The sequence below is a fragment of the Typopeltis vanoorti genome, chromosome 14 (genome assembly GCF_054136105.1).
Source record: "Typopeltis vanoorti isolate ZY-2024b chromosome 14, IOZ_Tvanoo_1.0, whole genome shotgun sequence".
In the NCBI taxonomy this organism is placed as follows: Eukaryota; Metazoa; Arthropoda; class Arachnida; order Uropygi; family Thelyphonidae; genus Typopeltis; species Typopeltis vanoorti.
Window position 1 is genome coordinate 84,907,044 of NC_143562.1, and position 17,031 is coordinate 84,924,074.

The 17,031-nt window shown below is 34.0% G+C and overlaps 1 protein-coding gene across 1 annotated transcript in view; it reads right to left on the minus strand.

Moving 5' to 3' along the window:
- Positions 1 to 1,632: 1,632 nt before the first annotated feature.
- Positions 1,633 to 17,031, minus strand: part of LOC150099721 (uncharacterized) — a 61,114-nt gene continuing 45,715 nt past the window's right edge. The window contains exon 4 of the mRNA XM_090403744.1: positions 1,633 to 8,026. Coding sequence (XP_090259870.1) covers positions 7,746 to 8,026 — 281 coding nt within the window. The 3' untranslated portion in view covers positions 1,633 to 7,745. The remainder of the gene's footprint in view (positions 8,027 to 17,031) is intronic.

Genomic DNA, 17,031 nt, shown 5'->3' on the forward strand with positions numbered 1-17,031 from the left:
TGATAAAATACCATGAACAACGAACACATAAGCCTTTCAAATATTTGAAAATAATTTAACAACAAAGTTATTTCCGCATTTGGTAATAGCTTTACGTAATTTTTTTAATACCATTAACACTTGCTTCTGGAGAAAGATCCTTTTCAAAAATTAAAATTAATAAAAATTCACTAACGATCGAGTATTTCCCAAGAAAGATTAAAAAATTTATCCATATTAAGTATAGAAAATGAAACATGTACGAATTTAGATTTAGAAGATATAAAAGATTTTTCTGTAATGAAACCCAATGTTTTTTGTTACCATTCGTTTTTTCTTTATTTTAATATGTGCAGTATAATAAAATGATTCGTAACGTGTTATTGTACTTCGGGTTTTTTAATTTTTATAATGGAAGGGGGGGGGGGCACAAAAATTTTGCAAACCCACGAAACGGCCTGGTTATGCATTTTGGGGTAAAAAAATAAAATTACAAGCTGTATATCACACTGAGCGAACTCTACTCCAAGAAACTGATACAGGGATTTGAAGGGGGTACGGGATAGTAGATAAATCGAAGTACAGAGGCAACATTGCCAAAGAATTACTTGGTTATTGAAGAACACACTAAGCAGAGATAAGGGAGTTATCATTCATCTTTTATAATGTATTCAGGTATCGTTACCTTGTTTCCAAGGAAATAAGTGGTGGAGAGTATCCAGAGGCAAGTGACCAAGATGGTAAGTGGTCTACTCCCTATGACAACAGATTTAAATTGAGGATTGTAAAAGTTGGTTACTTAAAGGATTAATACAGGTGGAGTCAAAAGACTCGTTGCGAGACTCACACTAACCGTTATTCACACAATTTTCACAAACAAATCCATTCTGCATTCTCCAAGCAAAGAACCTTTGCATACTCTTACACAACTTCTAGTTGTGACCCCTTGTTCCTCAAAAATAAAAAAAAAAACAGCTGTCAGGAGTGGGATCTGAATCCATGCCTGCATTCAAGGACCAGAAAGTCTTAATATGACCATATCTGGATTACTGTACTCAGGTCTGATCACTTGGGTTTCTTGGGAGTGAGGAAATGGTGGAGAGGATCAAGAGGCAAGTGACCAAGATGGTGAGTGGTCTGAGGGATGCTCCCTGTGAGGATAGATTGAGTGCTTATGAATTGAAAAAGTTGGCTGTGGTCATATCAACGCTTTAGAAAGGGTGAGGACTATATTTTTTTGTTTGGAGAGTGATAAACAAATGGAATGGGTTGCCATAGTCAATTGTGAGTGCTGTAATGGATTCAAGGAGAGATAGGACAGATATTATGTGGATAGTTTGGGTCTCCCATAATGAGTGCTTGACTCCATGGAGGTACCCATGCAATAGTAATAATTTGCATAGGTACCTCCATAGTAATAATAATTAATGGGTCTTTCCTAGCAATGAGCATCATCACTACTAAGTTATGAAGGTTCAGGTGGTTTACTACTGTTCTCTAATATTACTTTTTTTTTTTTTTTTGAGAAGAGCTATATCACTGAATTGTAACTAATCATCCATCTCATAAGATCGATATTACTTCAATCCATAACTAGTTACCTTGTATATCTATCAATAAGATCCAAATGTTCACAAGTAAATTACACATGAATGCATATTTAAATTCTTTATTACAAAGAAAGCTGCTTACAAAATAAAAGCAATTCATATAAAAAAATTAATAAAGTTTCACAGAAACTAAATAATACTAATAAAATAAAACTTAACTTGTGTGTAATCCACCTCATTTATACTGCATATGTTACACATTCACATTACTTATATTTCTAACAATGTAAACAAATATTTGGACATTTTAAACTTCTTATAATGGAGTAAATTGATTGGTTCCTGGGTGTCATTTATATCACAAAGACTTGTTTAATTATCTTATGAACTTTATCATAATTTCACTCCCCCCCCCTTTCTCTCTCTCCTTCCTTCCCGTTCTAGGAAGAATAATCAAAATGTATATTTATAATTTGCAGAAATTTTACAAAACATTTTACTATGGACTATCATCATATTATTAACTAATGCATTACTACCAATGACAAGTATTTATTAGACTAGAAAAATGTAGCAATTATAACTTTTTCTTAAAAAGACTAACAAAAGAAGTTACTTTTAAAATATAATAAAATATATAACTTTTAATAACCAAATTTTCACATTTTAGATTAAAGTATGTAAATTTAGTTTTCTGCAATCTAAATTTAAATCTAAATTTAGTTTTTTGCAAAACTAAATTTAGATCAGTCTGCACAGACTACTTTTATAACAGCTTTGCAACCACATAATTAAATTTAATGGAGTATAATTGACTTAAACAGACAATATTAAAATTAAATTCACATTTTGCAATGTTCACAAGTAAATTACACATGCAGACTTATATTTAAATTCTTTATTACAAAGAAAGCTGCTTACAAAATAAAGGTAATTCATATAAAAATTAATAAAGTTTCACAGAAACTAAATAATACTAATAAAATAAAACTTAACTTGAAATCAGAATATGTACTCAAATCTCCTAAATTATCTTTACACAGAAAATCTTTATTACAAATAAATCTCTCTGATCTCCCAAATTTCAGTAGGACTTGATTAGTTAATTTTTTTTTAATTATGGGAGATAAATAAGTCAATATGAGTACTGCTTTTAAACATGTAGAATATTGTGCTACATGTCATGTTTTAATGGTGCTCCAGGCTGTTTACTGGTCTGTTTACATTTTTTGGATAACATAAAAGACAGTAAAATGTGTATGTATGTGCACGTGACTTTTTATGTCACTGACTACTTTATTGAAATGTCTCAGGGCTGGAAGGCAACATCTCTTTCTACAGCACTTTCTCACCTCTGAAACCTGAACTTCAGCCTGCTATTTGACTACAAAGTGTGAGTATGAACCTAAGCAAAACAGAAGCAACCTGAATCAGAAGCATGCAGGAGCAACCTGCAATTATAATTTGTGCTTTGCAATGTCTTAAGTTATGTTTTCATGAATTACTTTCTCTAATTTAATGCATTTGCACCTGATGAAGTCTGGTAGGAGGAGGATGAAACTGATCTTATTAGTTACTATTACAGCTTTTTTCCCCCTACTGATAGATGATCACAAACTTATTCCAATGTCAAACTACCAGCGAAGTTTGTATTAAAACATACAGGAAGAATCTGCCAAATTTAGGGGTGGGAAGTATTCCTTCAGTGATATGAAGCAAAAAATTCCTGTCAATTCTGAATAGATTTAAACATGCAGTTATTTTACAATCTGGCCGCTAGTAACTGCAGCACTAACTGACTGTAAACATATTGTAGCATCTGATCATGTTTAGTTCTTGCAAGCATTCTCACAGTTTATAAACAGTAACACATTATGTGCTGTTGTGTATGATTTCAACTGCCTGCTTTTACTAAAAAGATGCTAAGTTTTCAAATGAGGAGTATGATGATATCCACAATTTTTTATGGTTTATATAATGGCAATGGAAGCAAGCTATGTTGAGAAATACTGAACATGATTTCCTGACTGCAATTTTCTCTAATCAACCAGTTTTTATTTTTATTGAGATACTGATGTTAGTAGGTATGTGGATTATTTGCTGTTTGTATCTGAACATGATGTTAATCACCAAGTTCAAAACAGAATGCCTGGAGCAGTACAACAGTCCCAGTACAAGTGCTTGGTACAGTACCATCGACAGGGTGTAGCATAGAGGCAGCCAGGCTCACAGCGCGGTTTAATAAGGGTGCTCGTTCAGCCATATTGCATAGGCGGTGTCGCTATGCTAACAATTCCTGTTAGTGTAGCAAGTGCAGAAAGAAGTTTTTCCAAGCTTAAACTGACTAAAAATTATTTGCGAACAGCAATGGCCCAAGAAAGATTGGTTAGTCTAGCAACTATATCGATATAGTCTATGTCTGCCTCTATCGATATAGTTGCTAGACTAACTTTAAATTTAGAAGAGCTTATAAACATTTTTATTGTGCGATATCCCCGTAGAGCAAACATTTAATTAATATTATTATGTAATCATTTAGCATTAATGTTTCTCTTGTAATAAAAACAAAATAGCAATCGATGATTTTCTTATATTTTTCTTATATTTTCTTACAATAATTGTTTGCCTCAGGGCACAATCTAATCTGGCAATGGCCCTGACTTGGTATATATCTCATGCATCAGAGTTCTTAATGTAAATGTTTAAAAGACACCAAAGTAAAGAGCATTACATTCATGCTATTTGTAAGAAGTATAACACTACAAAGAGGCAGATTATGAGTTGTGAGAGATGAACTTTTGTCACAAATACTTATGCTTGCAAATGAAACAGTTTCCTCATGATGAAATGTATATTACTTGTACAGGCTAGCAAACTCTTTACACATTATATGAAATTAACTTTTCATGCTGATTTTCAGTAAATATATAATTTGGACTTGCTGAGGGAAAAATTCATTAGACTATATGTATTCAACAATCAATAGGGAAACTTTTTTTTTTTTTTTTTCAAAAATCAGCCGATAGGACTTTTTGGGAAGGCCTCTTTCTTGACCGCATGTATTTTCATAATGAAAGAGCTTCACTGCATTTTTTTTATGATAGGTTTCTTATTATATGAAGTGACTAACTCATGGCTGGACTGGTGATAGTGACAGATCCTTAAACAGCTGGATTTTCCGACCTTAACTCTTTAGACTACTGCATGTGAAGTTACATAAAAGCATCAGTATACAGGTAACCCTCATATAACACAGTACTTATACAACGCAGTCTACAAATTGTAGTGACCCTTGTTGAACGCGGTTTTGATATAAGACGGTCCACAAACTGTAGTAGCCCTTTATCTTTTCATATATTTTTCAACACGTGACTTAAAAATCTAATTTTATCTTCGTTAAATTTGCGTCTGCCCGTATTGTGCATATAGTTATAAGAAACGAAATTAGTGAATTAATTGATGGGAAAATAGATTTAAATGAGGAGGAACTGGTAGAATTAATAGATGACGCTGAACCAAAGGGTGGGGAAAGTTCTGCTGAAGATTCTGATTGTGATGAATCCGTTAAAGAATTCAGTTTAAAGAAATTAGTAGAAAGATTGGCAAGAAAGTTATTTTATGGATAATGATCTCTCAATGGAGTACTCGGGAAAATTCACGAGACAATTGGATATTTGGTTAGCTCCGTATTATGAACTTAATAAAAAATTGCAGCATAGTGGCAAGCAAGATCTTATTACTGACTTCTTGATAATTAAACCAACCGAAGTATGCAATGAGAATTATACTAATGATGTCCAAGAGATTTTAAGTCCGGCCACTCATGAATAAAGAATACCTATGAAATGTTAGTTTTGAAGAGAGTGATGACGATTAAAATATGCACTTTACTTTATTTTGCCTAAAACATTTATGTATTATGTGCAATGAAGTTTACGTACAATTTATAATTTTTTATAATTTTATACTATGTATTTGTTTCATAGTTTATTTGTTTTCTTAACTTACATGAATTACTTGAGTTAAATAAAAATATATCTTTATTGGATATTTCATTGTTTATATAATCTTAAAGAAAAAAAAAAGAATAAGAAACTCAAAGATCAGAATCAAAGAGTTTCATGCCAAATATAGTAACTATAAACGTATCGGCGACTACTAGCGTAAGCTAAAGCACGTAGTTCAAGTACGTAGTACAAACTAGGGCAACTCGTTGCAAAGGTGGAGAAAGTTCTGATCGCTATTCTTAGTATATTCCATAATGTAAACCCATCTCCTAGGAGATGTATGATGTTATACATTATGGTGGGAGGTCACTACCTAGACCGGTTTTGATCTTTATTGAGATCTCATCAGTGAGTAGCTAGACCAAGTATAATACTAAGGGTATAGTGAAAAGAACTTATATACTCTGCTATAAGAGTTGTCAAAAAGGTGCACCCATAAATTATTTAAAGTAAAGAGCCAATAGGCTTCATTTCGGCGATGTAAAACATTATTTAAATTAAGGGGATATTAAATTCCACATTGTTTATTAGATAAATTCTTTTCGCTATACCCTTAGTATTATACTTGGTCTAGCTACTCACTGATGAGATCTTAATAAAGATCGAAACCGGTCTGGGTAGTGACCTCCCACCATAATGTATAACATCATACATCTCCTAGGAGATGGGTTTACATTATGGAATATACTAAGAATAGCAATCAGAACTTTCCCCCCCTTTGCAACGAGTTGCCCTAGTTTGTACTACGTACTTGAACTACGTGCTTTAATTTACGCTAGTAGTCGCCGATACGTTTATAGTTACTATATTCGGCATGAAACTCTTTTATTCCGATCTTTGAGTTTCTTATTCAGTTTTAAAACAATGTGGGATTTAATATTCCCTTAATTTAAATAATGTTTTACATTGCCGAAATGAAGCCTATTGGCTCTTCACTTTAAAAAAAAAAAAAAAAACGATTTTGGAACCTAATCCTACTTTTTCTATGTGATCTGAGTCTCGCATAATGCAATTTATATAATGCAGCATTTTTGTGGAACCTAATATCCGCGTTATACGAGGGTTACCTGTATATGCAAACGTTTATTTTGAAAATAGCATGCAGTGCAGTGAAGAAATCTGGAACCTGTAGAATATATTCAAACAGTAGAGTAAATAATTACCTTGAACCTCTGCTGAATGCCAAGAAATCCTGCTACTAAGAATCGTAGTACTTAATATGCATTCTCTAATAACTACATTCTATACACACTTTATAACTTATTAAAACTTTTTCTAAGCTTATAAATTTACACTCCTTATAAATATCTTTAGACAAGAGATGCCAATGGCATGCTACTATAAAAGTAAAAAAGGGCTGAAGAATTAAATAGTTTCTGTTGAAAGTTACTTTTTTTCAGTTTATTCCCTAACCTTTTCAGTTTAGGGAATAAACTGCAAATATGGAATATCCTCATTACGTTTTTTTAATAGTCAACACTCACCTTTAGGCTACTGTTGATGATTTTTATATCAAATATAGTTAATTCTTGCTATAGCAAACTTACAGGGACCACAAGCATAGTTTGTTAAAGAGAATTTCCTTTGCAGCATTGCTGCAGTGTTTATTATAGTGAGAGTCAACTGTATTATTTTAGATTGGAGCAGCTAGATTTTTTAGATTACATACACACTGGAGCATCCTATATGTTTAAAGATGTGTCTCTTTGTATTCTTAAAAACATGCCTAATTTAAAGCAATAAGATACCAGGAATTCTCATTAAAATACTTATTCAGATTACATATAATGTTGACATGTTTTGATGTCTGCTGGTGATTATCAGCGTAGGAAAGATTGTATCAGAATGTTTTGTATCAAATCTTTCTGACTTTAACTACATTTGGAAGTCACTCATCCTAGAACAGATGAGCAACTTCCAAATATCATGCATTCTGAAGAGGAACCAAGATTTCATTCTGTATGACATTTATAAGTTTTGTAAGCTGTTCCTGTTCATTTCTTCTTGAAATATATCAGCTCTCTCCAATGTCAACTGCCTATGAGCAAAACACCAATGTCCCATTTAATTGGAATAAAAATATTCTAACAAGAGTACGAGTATCTTATTGCATTATGATCTCTCCCTGTGATAACTTCTTCAAATATACCAATTTCAAAAGCTTGTTTGCCAAATCAAAAAGTTTTTTTTTAGATACTAGAATCAGAAATCAGTATCTTTTAGACATGAAGTGCTTTGGCACATAAGTCAGCTTAGAACTATTAACTGTATTTGCATTTTTTAAATGTATTATTTTCCAAACTGAATCTTGTCCAAAGTTAAAACAACCCAATTTATAAGTAGCAACAATTACATGATGCAGCCTGCCCTCCAGCTCAACACACCCATGCACACTGTGTGAAGTTACATTAAGATCATAAAATCGGATACATAAGTCAGCATATTCTTTCAGTCCAGGTGCTCCAAAACATAAGGGTGGAGGATTATGAGCTGTAAAAGAAGTAAGAGAAGTTTATTATTTAAAATAATAACAATATTAAAATTCTGTCAGTGAATATTATTATTATTGCAAAAAATGTGAAGGATAAAAAATCTTCCTTCCTCAGTCATGATCAAGTTTACCAACAAACTCAACTAGATAAAATGCTACAGAGAAGTAAGAAAAAAAAAAAACAGACCCTTCCAATCTTAAGAGGAAAAAAAAAACAAACTCATTTTCATCCAAATACCTGATGCAATACTTCAAAAATCTGCTTTTGCTCAAAATGTAAGCAATAAACAGGAGTACAAAATTCTGTGGCCAGAAAGATACAAAACTGTACTTGAAAAAATACAGCCACTCTGAACATATATAATCAGAAATCAAATCTAGATGCCTTCCAAATTACAATGATGACAAATTGAACAGATACTATCTGTCCAAATAATGTAAAGTATGTAACCCTCACTTCCATGAATTGAAATCAACATAATTCAGAAAAAGGGATGAAGATAAAAGAGAAAAAGGGATTTGCTTCAAATCCCGTTTTCTCTTTTATCTTCATATTTTTAATCTAAGGGCCCTTAGATTACCTACTCTCTAACTTGTGTGAGGCATCCCCTTTTTTCTCAGACGAATTTATATACTGCGCCAGCCTGCGCATAGGTACAGAGTATATCTCAACCTAGGGAGGGTCACAGAAATTAGATGCCACTAATGTGGCATCTAATTTCTGCATCTAATTACAACTAAATCAGAGGCCGTAGGTGTTCTAATCTTATGGTCATAGCCCTTCCTTCTTATCTTACTTTGGGAATCCCCGCGTGCATATACAGATTAACAGGTTCGTAATTTTTATGAGTGGTAAGAGTCAGTCTGCATGGTCAGATCACACACGTATGAAACAATGAAACACATTTAATGAACTCATAAGTAATACAAGACACAGACATTATGTAAGCAATACTAAGTTAAAATCATCTAAGGTTTCACTCACTCTCTCATACCTTTTCTCATTACATAGAATGTTTCCTTCAAATGGTTAAAATACTATATGCAGTTGATCAGGTGCTCGTTAGGCACAAACACATGTTGTTTCCTTTTCGTATGGGTTAAAACATTGGTTCTTAACAAATTCATGTTTCTCGGACAGTCAGTCCAATGAGATTTAAACTGTTCTATAATCTGCTTAATCTTCAAAGTTCAATTTTTATTCTGAAACACAAAATTTCTTCCGTTCACAGTCATCCTAATGTTTAAGGGACAAAGAATATGTAAAGTACTTATCTACATTGCACAGGTTTTCGGGGTTCCTTCCGTCCTTCCTTCGTAGTGGAAAACTTTGTTGTTCAAGGTTTGCTGCCACGTGGAAATCACGTGTATTCTTCGAGTCTGGTGCTCGCATCTTCAAGAATTACATCGATGCACTTTCCTTGCCGATGGCACGTAATTTTATCTGCCGTAGTCTGCTGCGATGCCTTGCCAGGACCTATGGTAGTCAACTCCGGGCACGTAGGAGTTGGACATCGTCGACCACTGAGAAGCACACGGAGAGAAAACCGGAACAAAAACAAATGGGGGGAGGGATCCAGACCTGTGTTGCTGCATATATTCTCCCCTTCCAGCGGCGTCTTTTCGAGATAGATTTTGCATATTCTGCCGTTCGATTCATCCCTGACTGGGTGACCTCATTGCACCGCCATACAGGGCTTTCCATTTTCGGCAACGCGTGCCTCTAGATATTTTCCACTAACCACGGGTCTTACAATATTACAGTGGTATTTGAGCGACCATTGCCCTTTCTTAAGCAGTGTACTGACACTCTTGCATGTGTAGTTATAAATCACTAGTAATTATCTTTACATATACTCTTTGATTATCTTACATCTACAATTCTAATTTAGATCTGTCAAACACATACTAAATATTTCGTTCATCTTATTGATCATGATATTAATTCTTCTATGACATGAACTTAATTGCTGAAACGACAAGTATGCTCTCTTAGTGGGGCATATTCTGTTAGAATCTGGATGGGTGACTTCATTGTAAGTGAAGTTGCCCATTTCAGATCTAACACACGTTTATATAAAATCACCTAACGAAAGAAACATCATCAAATTCCTGACATGTACCCTCAAGGGGTGTACAGGATATGACGGTACTATATGACAAATTTACATCATTACTAACTTCCTATCTACAATATCCTCCAAATCAGTCTGTTACTTGTCAAGACTCAAACATTATCCGATCTTATATTTCTATCGTCTAAGGCACATTGTACCGTATCAATCCACCTATATCTTGGTCTTCCTCTGGGTCATTTTCCTGCCAACCTGGTGCTAATCTTTCCTCGCCCATTCTGTTTAAGTGACCATACCACCTGAGATTAGCTCTGCTAATGAATTCCTGCAAGCTGACAATGTCAAGTTCTTTCCTAATATCCTCATTTTTAATATGATATTGCCATTGATGTTATCTGTTCACGCCTCTAATCTTTCTCAGGACTCTCATATCTGCAGTCTCTAGTCTTTGGTCAAGTGTTTTACTTCTGACCCAGCTCTCAGATCCATAAGTTAAAACTGGTTCGAACACTGTCTTGTATACAGTTTCATTTATTATAGCCTAATATTCACTTCCAACAGAACAAGATGAGAACTTAACACCAGTCTCACAGAAAAATCAAGTTACGAATAGAGACATCCCATCTGCAACCCAATACTTGAATTCTAGACATCTGTAATTCCATAATGTATGTCAGTAGTATAGTAGTATACTATACTACTGTACTATATTGACGGTGCTGTATTGCAGGAAGTGAATGTTACAAAATACATCTCAGAAATTATGGAAACAACTATGATATGATAGTATTCATAAAGTCCAGGATGTATACAAAATTCAACCAGACAATGATAAGATTCTCACAGTGAAACTACAATAAAATATCTCTGCTCTCATTAAAAAGAAAAAAATACTTTGGGAAAAACAGAGAATAACCAGGTCAAGCACTATGCCCTTGACCTGGTTATTCTCCACAAACATGGTTCTAGGACAGAAGTTTCCAACTATAGACTAGTCTATATAACTGCAGTTGTAGTCAAGGTGTTCAAGAGATTGGTTAGAAATATAACACAAGACTGGGTTGATGTACATAGCATTCTTCGTGATGGTCAGCATGGATTTGTAAAGGATAAATCTTGTTTTAGCAATTTACTTGCATTTCATGATAAGGGAATGAGTGTGTTAGATAAGGGAGAATCATGTACAGTGATATTCTTGGACTTTGAAAAAGTGTTTGATAGATTCTTCTTTTCAGCCATTTTCTGTCCACTGCTGGACGAAGGCCTCCTCCAGTTCTTTCCACCTGTCTCTGTTCTCGGCAATGGTTGACCAATTTCCCCCAACAAAATTTGACAAATCATCACTCCACCTTCTTTTAGGACGTCCTCGACCTCGTTTCCCTTATTTTGGAATCCAGTTCGTAGTATGGTGGTCCATCGCTCATCTTCTCTTCTGGATAGATGTCCGGCCCATTTCCATTTTAGTCGCTTATGGTGAAGAATAATGTCAGTGATGTAAGTCTGGCTTCTTATCCATTAACGTGATGCCTAGCATCAACTTCTCCATTTTTCTTTGAGTTGTTGTTAGTTTATTTGCCAGTGCTTTTGTTAGCGACCAAGTTTCACAACCATATGTGATGACTGGAAGTATACGCTGGTTAAATGTCTTCCTTTATAAACAGAGTGGGACATCATTGTTTTGAAAAATGCTTTTCAATTTTCTGAATGCACTCCAGGAAAGTTGAACTCTCCTATTTATTTCCTTTTGGAGTCCACAGTTTACATCAATGAGATGACCTAAGTATGTATATGAAGAGACTCTTTCCAAGAAATTGTCTTCTATTATTATGTTTTTTGGTGTTACAAAATGATTTTAGTTTTTTCTCTGTTTATTTTTAGACTAATTTTTCTGCTTTCATGATACAGGTCTTCTATCATTATATTAAGGTCTTCTGGAGTGTTTGCAAAAATTATGATATCATCTGTATATCTTAGGTGTGTTAAGTTTCTGTTATTAATTTTTATACCAAGGTGTGTCCAGTTTATATTATTAAATATTTCTTGAAGGACTGTTGTAAATTTGGGTGATAGCGAGTCTTCTTGTCAGACACCTTTTTCAATTGATATTTTATTGCTACCTGTGTAAAGTTGGATTATTGCAGTGTGGTATATTTCCTGGAGGAGAAGGAGGTCCATATATTCTCCGGGAACTCCCTGATTCTGGAGTGCTTTGATTATTGCATTAGTTTTGATGGAATCAAATGTTTGATAGATTACCACATGATAAATTGGTGTACAAGCTGCAGAGGATTGGAATAGATAGTATATTGGTTAGATGGATTGGTGATTGATTCTTTGAACAATACCCACAAGTTGTGTATGATGGAGCAATGTCTCAAAAAAGGAGAGTAACCAGTGGCATGCCACAAGATTTGGTTCTTGGGCCCCTGCTGTTTAACTTATTTGTAAATGATATATCATATGGACTAACTATAGATCTTCAGCTGTTTGCTGATGATGCAAAGCTGGGAGGAGAATTATAAGTAGCACTGCTGATGTTAATTCCCTTCAGGAAGATTTGAATATACTTTTGACTTAGACATCATCTGCTGCTGCACAACATCTCCTCTTCACAGTTCACCTAGAAACAAACAGAACAAGTTTCTTTTCCTCTTCCTACATCCCTGCAACTACTGCACTGTGGAACAGTCTCCCACCTGCTGTGTTTTCCAAGGAATACAATTTAAAGTCATTCAAATCAAATGTAAACAAATTCCTCCTTTCCCAACCCACAACCCATACACGGTACTAATGTACTATAGGTTGACCAACCAACCTACTGTGTATGAGCTCAACATAAAAAAAAAAAAGACAAAGGAGTGAGGTTTTAGTTTTAATATTAATGCGTGCAAGGTTTTGCATTTTGTTAATGCAGAAATATAAGGTTGTGTAGTATATTGACAGTGCTATACTGTAGGAATTGAATGAGATTCGAGATTTGGGAGTAATGGTTGACAGTAAACTGAAGTTTAGAGGGCATATTGCAAGTTATGCAAAGACTGCACATCATAGTGTTGCTATGATAAAAAATACTCTAACATGTAGGGATAAGGAAGTGGTTGTGCCACTGTATAAAGCACTGGTCAGACCACACTTAGATTTAGTCACCTGGTTTTCAACGTGATAAGGAAACATTGGAGAGGGTCCAGAGATGAATGACTAAGACAATATCAGGACTCTGGAATGCTGGTTAAGGAGAGTGGTTGAAGAAATGTAGACTGCAGAGTTTGGTGGATAGGAGGAAAAGTGGTGATATGATAAAGATGTTTAAGGGAATTTTGAGGGTTTTTTATCAGATTAACCCAGAGGGGGATCATAAAAAGAGTAACAGGCAAGAGAGGAAGAACCAGAGACCATCCCTGGAAATTATGTACAAATGTGGTGAAGAGTAGATTTTTTACATGGAGAACAGTCAGTGAATGGAATGCATTACTGGAATAGGTTGTTAATGCAGAGAGTGTTAAGGATTTTAAGATTCAGTATGATAAATATGCTGACAGTTGAATGAACCTCCCATGATGAGTCTTCCAACTCTGTGAACATAATAATAATAATAATAAAAATCACATATTACATGAGAAATGTAGTAAGAAGGGAAGTAAGGAAAGACTACTCTACTATAATGCCTGCATCTAAAATCAGTGAAGAACAAGGACAAAAACACAATGGTAGGGGCATTTAATGAGTAATAGGAAAAAAAGGAAAATTTCACAGAATTATTCCTAATTTTTTTTTTCTCAAGACCAACACAAACTTAAAACTTACAATAAATTCAATATCATTGTTAGCAACATTACACAAATTTAAGTAAGGCTAACAGCAAAATCCTCCATCAGATCAGGATGAATCCCATAGAGAAAAATCCCTTAAAACTTAGCAAAATCACCTCTTCCCTTGCTCTTATGAGCAAGGAAAAAGGTAGTTTTGCTTAGTTAGAGAAGAATTAACTTTGGCAACACAAATCCTGATGTAATGTTGAATAGCTGGTATTGCTGTTGACAATTTTCTGTGTTTTTGAATGTCAGATGGGTGATATTCAATTAGTAATCAATTAGCGAAAGACGTTATGGATATTGTTATTATTATTATAATGAGAGATTTTAAGCAGTTCAGTAATCGATTAGTGAAAGACGTTATGGATTTTGTTATTATTATTATAATGAGAAATTTTAAGCAGTTCATATGGACATCAAGGAATACAGTGACTTGATAAGACATTTGATAATAAGTAATTATTATCAAATGTCTTATCTCTATTGAACATGCTAATATTGCTTGTAGTGTATGTATAAATAAGTTAAAGGATGAGAGAGAATGTAAGAGAGGCATGAATATGGGAAAGGGCAGGTCATCCTATTCAACTGAGAATCAGAGAAGATGAATGTGTTTTGTTTGTCGCCTCAGTGGTATTTAGCAAATATATAGCTTAACTGTTAGTACTTAAGGTTGATTTTTTATTTCACATATTCCAATTTTCTCCTCAAATATATTAAAACATAAATGTAGGGTAGGGCACTTTTTAAAAGTAATTGATAATTAATGCAATAGTCACTCTTTATTGGACTTAGGTCTCCTGCCAGAAGGCTGAAATAATAATCATAATAAAATACTTAAGAAAACCTGCATGTGTAGCAAGATTTGGGTGTTAGTTATGATTCATTAATTTTTTGAACAGTAGTATTAACTTAGAACAATGTATTAGAAAATGAAAACTATAAACTGATCAAAGTATGCTGATGTTTGCTTGACTCAAGCTTGTATTCCTAAAAAAAAAATAACTTGGTAAAAACATAGGTCACAATGAAATATATAAAAGAAAGCAATTACCAGTTGTAATGGAAGAACTGAGACAAACCTTGCACTCTACTAATCAAACAAGTATGTAACGCCAGAAAAAGACCCAAAGGAAGACTATATGCTGCTTTATTAGATTGATGCAAGTTAGAAGCACCTTGTTGTTGTTGTCTTGTCCTTTGAAGAATCTTAGATGTTTCCATGTGCTCCTTGAACTGCTTTGGCTATGTCGATTATTTTGTTTGTATAGAGCTGTTGTTCAGGATTAGGATTCTGAATCAAATCTCTACTAATCAAACAAGTATGTAATGCCAGAAAAAGACCCAAAGGAAGACTATATGCTGCTTTATTAGATTGATGCAAGTTAGAAGCACCTTGTTGTTGTTGTCTTGTCCTTTGAAGAATCTTAGATGTTTCCATGTGCTCCTTGAACTGCTTTGGCTATGTCGATTATTTTGTTTGTATAGAGCTGTTGTTCAGGATTAGGATCTATTTCTTGCAAGGCTGCTGTAATTGCTGGACAGGTAAAGATGTGAGTGGGTGTCAGTTCGGTATTGGGGCAGTTGTTGCAGTTTCTATATGTTCTCTTATCATCTGTATTGATATTCATTCCTCTATAATGTCCTGTTCAGACAGGAAAAATAGACATTCCTACAATCCCAAAGTCATGATCAACAACAAGCTAATTGAAAAAGTCACAAATCCAAAATATCTTGGTATTACACTTGATCAGGAATTACGTTTTGCACAACACATCTCTAACACTTCCAACAGAGCTCTAAAAAAATTAAATATACTGAAAAGGCTTTGTGGAACAAATTGGGGCGCAAAGCCAAAAATCCTCAAAACTACTTACATTACACTAATAAGACCAATAATGGAATATGCAGCACCTATCTGATCACCTTCGGTCTCATCAGTAAAGGAAAAATTAGACAAAATACAAGCAAAAGCATCCAAGATTATCATTGGTGCAGTCTCATCCACTAACAACATCAGAGCCCAACAGGAATGTGGACTTGACCTGCTGGAGGATAGATGAAAATTTGTCACCATAAAATTCATAAATAATATCAGAAGCTACCAAAGCGATCATATCTCCCTAAAAACTTATGAACATTGGAATCAAAAATGCAGACTTCATAGATCATCAACTTTACAATATGATGACACTATCAGGAAGAAAATAGGTCTTGATCAGCTAAATGCTCACATAAACAAAGAACCTCTATTTTCCAGTCCTTTACCTCCAAATACCTCCATAAATCTAATCCATAAATTACCAAACTCTGTACAAAAAAAAAAATCAAAAGAAATGCTCAAAGAAAAAGGCCTAAATACTATCAACCTTCTTTCATCCTCCAAACAGGTTATTTGTTATACCGATGGATCATAGATTTTAAGTAGTACCTTAAAAGGCTGAAATATAAGATCTGACAATAATGAAGTCTTGAAAAAGAGCAGACTAATTTTGAGGAAAATAGTTGATAAGAAGTTAGTAATAACGTAAAGTAAAGTAAATCATATAGTACTAGCATATTATTCTATACATTCCTTTATGGAACATATCAGGAATCTGATGAATTATGATGATGATGATGATGACAGTAAATTAAAAAAACTAGTATTCAGCTCTCAGAAATTAAAAAAAATAATAATAGAATAAAAACTGCTGTGGGATTTTGTGTGTGCACATGCTATATATGCTGTGGAATCCAAAATCAGCACAGGAAAAAAAGTATTACAATACTAACATGTATACAGGGAAAAAAAAAAAAAAGCAACAACCGAAACCAGAAAGCCATGAAATAAAAGGAGTAATATTTTAAGCATTACTAAAATATGAAAAGAAACCAACCAGGATATTGTATTTAATAGATGAAGAGCAAAGAAATATTGTATAATGGACAATAACAAAGTTACAACTGTATTTCCCATACTGACTGAGGACCACCATCATATTCCTACTTCAACCACTTCAGACCGAGGTCATGGCTAAGAAAAATTGGATGTGTGTATTGTGAGGGAGGGGGGGGAAATAGTTCTGCTGTTACTTAGATGATTGCAAAGCTCAACTTTCCCCATAAATGGTCAAT